Here is a 9,892-nt window from a genome sequence, read left to right as displayed (position 1 = left end):
GGAATGTACAAAGCGTTACTACCATCAGCTGTTTGGCGATCGTGATTGTGATAGGTCGCAACTCTGGGTAGAAGGTTGCTTGTCATGAAAAAAAGGGAGAAGATTCAAGCGTAACTATTCAAATCGACGTATCTGATTTTATAAACAATTACTTCAATCGACGATTTGTGGCAACTGCTAGCTCACTCACAGAAACTAACAACATCAGCTAGTAGCGGAAGGATTCCCTGCCGGATGATGGTGTTTGTTTGCTTGGGTGAGTTAGCAGTTAAGACAAGACAAATCGTCGGTTGAATTGATTGTTTACAAAAGCAGATACGTCGATTTGAATAGTTACGCTTGAATCATTATTGCTTTCCACTTCTGACATAGCGTTATCATTCGGTTAGTAGATCGCTTGTCATTTTGTCATTTGCAGATATTTGTGATTCCTTGCTTCTTAGGATATATTAATTCCACAAAGAATGATATACATGAGCTATAAGATACCATTGGAATTAGTATCCATATTTCCTTGCTCTCAGAATATCTTTTTGATGGATGGACTGATCAACATTTATGAGATTTTCAGCCGTTGGACTAAAGTCATGTAGTCAAGTGTGCCGTAGGGTTAATTTACTTTGAAGGAATTCATCCAAATCCCCTTAGAATGCTCCATGACATTCCACATAATTCTCATAACGCCTCTCCTTACAATGTTCATGAGCTATTTTATATTCTCAAAATTACCTAAAATTTCCAGTCGAATTCCATTTGGATTCTCCCCATCGTTCCTTTAAAAATTTCCCTAGAACTCCTCTACAATTCTTCTCAAAACTCATTTGAAGTTCTCATAATAATTCGCTAGTCAATGCGCAGAAGTCCAAGAGCCATGATTTTTTTAAATCTGAGATCTTTAAAATACGCAGTCTAAAATCAAAATCTCGTGAAATTCAAGAATGTGAAAAACTGGCCTAACCTCAAAATTTTGAAAATCGATGAAGAGAATCGATCATCACGTATACGCCCTTATGCATGCTCACTGTCGAGTTGACAGAATCGTTAGGGAGAGCATGTGACACAGCAAAACATAAATTTTAATATAACATGCCGAGGAAACTGGAGCTAAATAACAGACGGCCTCCAGCTTACTACTGCAACGAGGAGATAACGACGAAATCACCAACGAGCAACTCGTAGCAGTGCCTGCTGGATACACTCGGAAAACTCGACAAAATGCACGGAGAGTGTGCAAGGATTGTCGGAGAAGCAGTTCGAATTTCGAAAAGGAAGAGCAAAAGTGGATGCAATTCGGACAGTGTTGTCGAGAGAGCCGAGAAGGCGAAGGCGAAACAGAAGTGAAGAGGAGATCGATATTACGCTGTGATAACGATCGACGTCAAGAATGCGTTCAACAGCTCTAGCTGGGAGGCCGACGCTACTTCCAGAACCGGGTTCTGATCTACGAGCCAAATATGGGACAGAGATCGATTAGGATCACGGTGGGAATTTCACAAGGCTCCATCCTTGGTCCAACGCTCTGGAACGTGATTTAAAACGGCTGAAGCTACCCAAACGAGTTGAGATTGTTGGCTTTGCGCACGACGTCGTCTTACGGTAACAGGCAAGACGCTGGAATAGATGGAAATGTTCAGTCTCAGAATTTTAAAAGCTATTTACCCAATCAAGATGCTTGAATTTCTAGGCCAAGTTTTCATTTCTAGAAGAATGCTCTTCAGAGGATTTCCTTAGAATCATCCCAAGATGTCTTCAGATTGGCTTTCCCCTTGAATAATGTTGTATTCTCTCTGGCATTCCTTTGACCCTTTTGTACCTAAGAGCCTTCAGAATTGAATATTAGTATTCTAAATAATTCTCTCGAGGTTTCCCATTCAATAAATTTATCTAAATAATTCTATTTAAAAGTTACCGTGTTTGAAAATTTATCCTTCCAATATCGCCAACAATTTTCTTAGAGTTCATCTCAGAATTGTGAAAAGGGCTCATGTGCCAAATGTAAAAATGGCTTTGAACGATGATTCTTCGTGGATTATAATTCACTCCGGTAAATCAACAGGTAGCATCTGGTAGAAGAAATTCGCTCCATCACATGGATTAGTTAGTTTGCGTGGGAGTGTTGTCATTTTAAAGTCATTGTTTACATTTGGTACATAGGCCCTTTTTTACATATTTTTCGAGAATTGTCCTGGAAATCTATACAGAAATATCTGGGAATTCTCATGTATTTTTTAAAGAATTTCCCTTGAAATTTTTCTAAGCTTTCTCAAATCATCCTCCTGGAATTCCCTTTTAAATTCCAAAAAGATTCTTCAAATTGTCAACGATCCTCATTGGAATTTCCGTCCATTTCTCTTTTCATTCCATTGAGAATAATGGGGGTTTATTTAAACTTCGAAAACTCGGAGAAAAACAGTTTTTTAAAAACGATTTCTTTTAACAACACGGTTTTTTTTAAATAAGGCGGTTAAAGAGCCGAAAAATTCCAATTTTTTTTTTCTGGAGAAAGGCCAATATTTTCGAAACGGGAACGACGTGAAGAAGCCGGAAATCTATGGTTGACGCCATTTTGCAACTTCCGGTTTATGATGAAATTTCGAATAACCTTGAATATGGTTATGTTCAGAACAGGGACGACGTGTAGAGGCTATTACCACTTGTTAGAAAACCTCTAGTGCTACATGCCTTCCGCAACCAAGTCGCTGGTAAAAAGATTTCCATTCTAGTGTCATATGGAAGGGGTGAGCCTAAGCTTTCATTTGGTAGGTGATTCAGCGGTACTGATTTTTTTTTTGTTTAAATAAGTTATAGTCTTAGAGATGTCTTGTATTGAAGGAGAATTTTTGCGAAATTTTTTCCTCGTTCCTGAATAATGAGAACTTTTCTTATACCACGATCTAGGTTCCAGAGTAATGAAAATTTGTCCATGTTTGAGGTGCTACAGAAGTTTCTATACATGAGATCTTTAAAATTGTCCAAATTTGTCCAAGTCCAAGTCGTTCAATTTTCTCTGCGCCTAAATTTTTCTCTAGTCCAAGATTTTCTAATAAATTTCTATGATCAATCCTTCACATCCCGAAATTAATGTGTGTCCCATTTGCCGGGTTGAATTTAAGTCGTAGATGAAAGTGACAGATAGAAAGTTATCGAATATAAACCTGCTATCCGAGCGTTATTAGTTAGATTTTTACAACAGGTCTGTTCTAAAACCGGTAGATCGTCAACACAGGGATTTTCGAACATTGAAATAAACTTTCGAAATGTTACTTTTAACTACGAGTTAAATTTATCTTGGCAATTGAGACACAGTAAAGGCTTAGTAAATGGTTCGTTTCACTATCAGCCCTGATATTGCTAAGAATTCCCTTGAAGTTCATTGTGGAAGTCTGAACAGAGTTACCATGGAATTCTCATCTGGATTGGATGGATGGAAATTCCCTTGAAATTCAGCTTTGCTCAACTTCTCAAAACATCCTACCAAAATTCATGTAAAAAATCTCCTTAGCATTCATTTCGATTTCTGCTAAAAATTGCGTGGAGATGCTTCGAGTAGCTGATCTGGTCAAAACCAGGCCCAGGGTACGATTTCTAGTTTCTCATTTACTTCATTGTCAGTTCAGTTCGTCCCATCATTCGTCTCATCGTTTGCATTAGTATAATTGTGTGGCAAGTACAATCAAACTCTATTGCCCAGGGAAGTCGAACAATTTTCCAAACCGAGAAATTCCTGGACCGGCCCGGGAATCGAACCCAGCCACCTCCAGCATGGTCTTGCTTTGTAGCTGCGCCTTTACCGACTGAGCTAAGGGAAGCGAGTAATGGCGCTATAACCATAAGCCATAAAATGCTAGGACAAGCAAGGGGTAATCAACTCTGCACATTGTGCCGAAACACATCGTGGCACACTGATCGGCGGGTCATGGCACACGATGACAAGTATGGCACAAAATATAAAATAAAATGGCATCACTGTTTTGTGTTGACATTTTGCATTACAAAAATTTACATTACAGGAGAAAGGGATTTTTTGCCAGTGCCATTTTCCAGCGCAATTATCCCTAATCTTAATAAGAGATTGTATAATTGACGAGACGCTCTTTTTCGTTATGCCTTCTGGGGCATGAACCTCTACAGAAAGTCCACACGGCTTTTGAGAGATGTCCATAGTTTCAGGGAAGTTCAAACGCACTAGTCAGAGTCACCACGCCGCACAGAATGGGCCAGAACTAACTAGAATTAACCCCGGTGCCGAGCGATCCCACCATTCTTCAGATGTATCTGCAATCGTAGCTGTTTCTCCCGCAAAACACCGTGGTACGATTGATGGTTCACCAATCTGTCAGCCGTACAGCTCATTCTATGGACTGAACTCGAATTCGATCGCAACTATTCGTATCACCAACGGCAACATCAAATCAAGAAAGATGCTGGTACACCGGAGGTAACAGAGCCAATCTGAATCGCGGTCTTAATGAACGCAACCAGAACCGACAGCAGTTTCAGGGAGATTAATATACGATTCTGGCATGACCAAGGATAAAAAAATATGAAGGAACAACAGGCAAATCCAAGGAGGAGGTAGTCATCAAACGACTGCAACCAGTATCGAGATTCTGGGGCAGTCAGACGAATTTAGTACCTAACCACGGCTGCTGACACTGGGAAGCTACTGCAGGTCTATTGCTGCTACTACTACCGCCGGTGGGCATTTCGCCCTTTCTATTTTGCAGATTGTAGCATTGCCCGAATAGCATGATGATATTGCAGACAAGATTCATCTTGCACTTGCCGGTTTGGTACTTGATTCCGGCAAACGTCTGCCAGAAGACGCACGGTAGAGAACTGTCTTCTCCTGGATGGCCAGCTTCGAGTGCCATTTTCTTGAAGCGAATGACCGGCAACCAGCTCATTGAATGTGATATTGGAATAAAGTTTCACCACTCCGTCCTTGACTTGAAAATGTAAACACACAATCTCAAAAGTCATAAGAGCAGGGTTGCCAAACTCATGGGTTACCGAGACTGATAGCAAGATTGCCACTCTTCGGCACGTTTGGGATGTGCAGAGTTGAACACCCCTTGAGGATAAGAGCTATTGCTTATGTCCCAACCGTCAGAAGGAAATCACTTAACCTTTCTAGCCTAGATGCTTCCAATGACCAACCAATCATATAATTACCAAAAACGGAACGTAAGGTACGAGACGTTCGCGTTTCTTCCATTTATTGGATTCTGAAGCATCGTGGATTTAGAGACAGGCCCGATGTTTTCTGGATCATCTTGCCCCTTAAATGCTGCACAGTAGGCCTCGCCGTTTTGGTATGTGGACGCATCTTCGATGTGAATCATATATCACATAGATTTTTATTTTAATAGATCATCTTCCAGGATGCTTTCAAGAACTGGCTGTGTTGGTGTTGGATTAGATTAGGCTAAAAAATCCGTTGAGATACTCCGTAGGAATTTCATAGAAAATCTCTTATAAATTCCATTGAAAACAACGTATTTTGATATCAGAAATCAAAACCCGAAATCCAAGTTACAGTTTTGATTTTATCAAGCTCTTGTAAAACATCGAGAAAACTTGTAGTACAACTGCGATATTTTTATCATATTTAGCTGCTACAATCAAACCGGGAAAACTATGTCTGACAACCGGGGGAAACTGGGAATTTAAATTTTTAAATCTAGTGGCCACCAGTGTTGGCAAAATCATCAATCAAATGATGTTTTTCCGCTCTCCTACGCTCTCAATATCAAGCTCCTTTGATATTGCGCGACTATTCACAAGGTGCAAACATCAAGCTGAGAGTTGACTCGACACAAACATGATTCCATTGCACATCGTTTTCTTAGAAAGAGAAAGTATAGTTTGCTATCTCTTTTTACTCTTCGCCGATGGCAGAAACGAAGTGACTGCTGCCAGCCGTTATGGAAGTTTCGGTTGCGTTCGGGTGTTAAGCAAAAATCATGACACTCAATCTCACCACAGTTTGTTGAGATTTGCAGGTGATGAGTTTTGTTAGCTTGATATTCCGAGCTGCGATGGCACAGCTTGCAAAATCAATCGCAGTTGTTTACTTGTTGATTTTTGTCTACGAAAATCAAGCGTGATCTTGGGCATTGGTGAGATTTGATTTTATGATTTTTTTCCTACACTGGTGGCCACCCCGGAATCGGTGATTTTGTTTGTTAATTACTTTATTTGTACAGGCTCAATCGAATAAACTTTACAGAGCCAAGTTATTATTTTCTTTATACATTATGGAACCGGTGATGTTTGTTAGAAGAAAGCGACTAATTTTCTGCTGAGATTTCTATGCACACTGACACCAAAGCTTCAGGTGTTGGGTTCGCCAACTAAACAGTTTTACTTTCTGGTTTTGAATAATCATTTCTGATCTGGGTTAAGAAGATTCTGTTATTTCCAAAAGTGTCGGTGGATTTCCTGTTCTTATCGTAGAAAATCTCGGATGGAATGTTTTTTTCTTGTTTGAAAAATCTGCTAGAATACAAGGCATTACTCCCATAACTTAACTTTGAGGTTAACTGTTTAACATACAAGCCAGAGAGCTCCTACTCGTAGCAAATACCAATCGCATATCTGCTGCCTGCCTGACACCGGAATGGGTTGCGTAAAAATTCAAAACAAAACGAAAACAAATGATAACCACTTAAATGCGAAGCTGCAAACCGTCTGTTTAAGGTAACACTATCTTTTGAAATGTTCACCTACGTTACCACACTCTTGTCCAATCTGGCTCCTTCTAGAATTAAATTGTGTGTGTATGTATGTGTGCGTTGATTTTGGTTTGTTGTTGTTGTTGTTGTTGTTGTTGCTGCTGCTGCTGTAAAAGGACAGGGTCAAATTATCTCAAGCATTTTGGTTCAATAACTGCTCACGATCCTTTTACCTTCTCAGGTCCGTCACACCCACCTCAAGTAGATTACAGTTTGTTTTGTTTTCAAATGATCATAATAATAGTATTTCACCTTCCTCACCATGGTATTTCCTAGTTCACTTCCACTCCATTTTGACTATGTATATATATAAAGATATGGTTGCCTCCTTTCAAAAAATCTGGGAGTGATTTTCAATATTCTGTCTTATTATTTCTCTTAAAGTAAGCCCGGAGGCTTGTTTTTTTTTCTGCAATCATATTTTGTTCTCTAGTAGAAGACTTGTTTGCATAGTTTGCTTCGATTAAACTTTCTTGGTTGTTGATGTTTTGGTTTGCTGTTGCTGCTGCTGCTGTTGTTTTTTTTTTTTATTTCTTTCTATACAAATCCTACGAAAAAAGTCAACTGCTACTACGAATATCAACCGCGCACTAATCTGTCATAATTCCACCGCCTTCTGCTACCCATGACTGTTCGGTTCCACTCTGTTCGGAGGGGGTAGGATAAGACGGGGCCAAAAGCGGGAAACAACGGTCTACTTTGATTTTGCGATTTCGAACATACAAAACGATTGTGTCAACTCAGGAACGGTTCGCCTGTCAAAAAAGACAGAACTCAAAATTCGGGGTCATCTAATATGTAGTAACACTGCTACCATCTAGTTCGAACCGCTTTATCTTGATTTTGTCCTCTTATTTCGATCGGGTAACAAAGCAGAAACTCACTAACAACACAACTAGACACTACTGTACGAGGGATGCCGGGGAGGCGGGGGAAGGAGGGCGGGGGGCGATAGTTGAAATAGATTTAGCTTGATAGAGAGCTCTAAGGAATGGAGGAACAACACAGTGTGGTCGCGCGTTCATTGGTCGTCTCTAACATCGTCACTAAAATTAAAGTCATTGCACCATTCTGTACCTTGGCGAAGCAGTTAATAAATGGGTTTCAAAAAAGAATTACACTAAAATTATGTGCGCCTTCTACGATCTACAAGATTATGTTTAGTATTGACTACTCTTCAACGTGTTTCCTTCCATTGGATCAGTTTATTTGCCTCTTAATAATTGTAGTTTTCAAGTTAGTGTATGTTTTAAACATATGTTGTTCCTTGCTTTCGGTAAAGTTAATTATATTTTCCTCATTCCATCTCTAGGTAATTGCTTCGTGGCGTATGTATGAGTGTGTTTAATGTTGTTTGCTTGTTGTTGGTTAAGGTTTACTTGCTTGTCGTTCGTTTAAGAAGTTTGGTTTTAATACTTTGTCTACTCACTAACATTGTGTGTTTTTTTTTTTATTAGCGGGAATTTCACTCGGAGACCCAATTCCTTAAAAATAAAGTACTGGGTTTAGTTAGTGTGTTTACTGCAACTCCAGTCAGCTATTGTTGTATGTGTAAGTTGTTTTGCTTGTTTGTATTTATGCGATTAGAGATAGAGGGCCCAACTGATTTGCCTTTCAATTCTGTAAATTTGTTTTGTTGTTTTTCCTTCACGTGAACTTTTTAAAAATAATTCCTATCTATGTTGTTTGTTCTTGTATATGTATAAGATTGTGTCATATTAATATACTTTTTTTTTAATGTGTAGGTGTTTTCTGAGCGATAGGTTTGCTCAGTTCAAACTTGTAGTTTTGTGTTGCTGCTGTTTTTGTTTGGTTTTCTGGTTAAAGATACACAAGTAACTTTTGTCTTCCTTGCGGAAAGGATATCGCAATCTGTTTCTAAATTTGGTTGTCTTCATTGGCAAAAAAGTAAATAGAAAAAATAGAATCCAAAAAGAAAAACGATGATTGTATTGAAATCCGGTGTTTTGCACTGTTCTTTTTTCCTTTTACAAATTTTACTGTTTAAATCAATCATATCGAAAAATAATGCATTTATCGTTCGTTTTGATTTTGCTTATTCTCGTTTGATCACAATGCTATAAAAAATCTCCGAAAATAGAGAGACCTGAAAATTTAGTTTAAAATCAACGGTCTAATACTTCGATCGTGACGTGGTTTTGACGGCAGTATGCACTGGGACATACTTGGAAATCTTTCACGCGATTTCAATGCCTGCTTCGATTGATATTGTATCGCGGGTTACTCATGTACAAACGAATGTGTTTTGATTTCATTTCACTGGACGATTCAGAGCTGCATGTGTATGTGTGAGTATGACGCTATCGGTTTTTTTTGTCTGTCTTACTTACTTGTCTACTATTCACCTTCTTTTTAGGTGTTAAATGTTTTGCTGGTAGATTTCTCCCCTTTACTTGTTTTCAATTTAATTCCAATATTTATCATCCATTATTTACAAACGTCATTAACGCTGCTGCTTTCATTGTTACTATCTAAGGGTGTGTCTTACCAATTATGTCAATTTTATATATGCCTTGGGTGTGTTAATTTTTTTTTTGTTATTTTTTTTCTTGGTACAAACACCAATCTTTTTTCTTCCAGTGTATGTGTAATACTTCAAGTTTTTCTTCTTTTTCATCTTACCGCTTCATTTTTTTTTCTTCGCTTGTTTAAACGCGCTTACTTTTACCATTTTCGTTCGATTTCGACCGGAAATGCGATAATCACTGGGGGTATTTATTGGGAGGGGGGAGGGGGTGTGATCCTCCGCTGGTGGCGCACGCCAAAATTGCGTTGCGATGATGGAGGAACACGGTGTTTTTTTTTTTTATTTTGGATGATTTTGGTTGGGGATGAAAAAAGGAGATCTACTTGTGCTGTGGCACCGCACAGCCGCACAGTGACGAGGGCCATCAAGGGAGCTACACTAGAAGGCTGGGCGCTAGCCATTCATCGTCAGCCAACTGGAAGTGCAGAACCACGTTGGAAATGCGTAGAGAAAAGAGAAAATGGGAAATGAAGAGAAGAACAAGAAATACGAGTCAATTAGTATAAACAGTAAATTCTATGATATTCGGATTCTGTTTTCTTGCAGTGTAGATTGGACTGTCTGGTATTTGTTATCGTGCGAATAGGCGCTTGCTGTGTTTTTGTAA

At 39.0% G+C, this 9,892-nt stretch overlaps 1 protein-coding gene across 3 annotated transcripts in view; it reads right to left on the bottom strand.

Annotated features, from left to right (window-relative positions):
• Positions 1 to 5,519: 5,519 nt before the first annotated feature.
• Positions 5,520 to 9,892, bottom strand: part of LOC135697463 (cytotoxic granule associated RNA binding protein TIA1) — a 1,329,144-nt gene continuing 1,324,771 nt past the window's right edge. For all 3 annotated transcript variants that reach the window (XM_065217205.1, XM_065217206.1, XM_065217204.1), the window contains one exon: positions 5,520 to 9,700. In XM_065217205.1, the coding sequence (XP_065073277.1) occupies positions 9,659 to 9,700 (42 nt within the window). In that variant the 3' untranslated portion in view covers positions 5,520 to 9,658. The remainder of the gene's footprint in view (positions 9,701 to 9,892) is intronic.

This window comes from Ochlerotatus camptorhynchus, unplaced genomic scaffold, assembly GCF_037179485.1.
Source record: "Ochlerotatus camptorhynchus isolate MF236.1 unplaced genomic scaffold, CSIRO-AGI_Acam_v1.1 ptg000070l, whole genome shotgun sequence".
NCBI lineage: Eukaryota > Metazoa > Arthropoda > Insecta > Diptera > Culicidae > Ochlerotatus > Ochlerotatus camptorhynchus.
The sequence above is the reverse complement of the archived record's forward strand: the minus strand, read 5'-3'. Positions and strand labels throughout refer to the sequence as shown.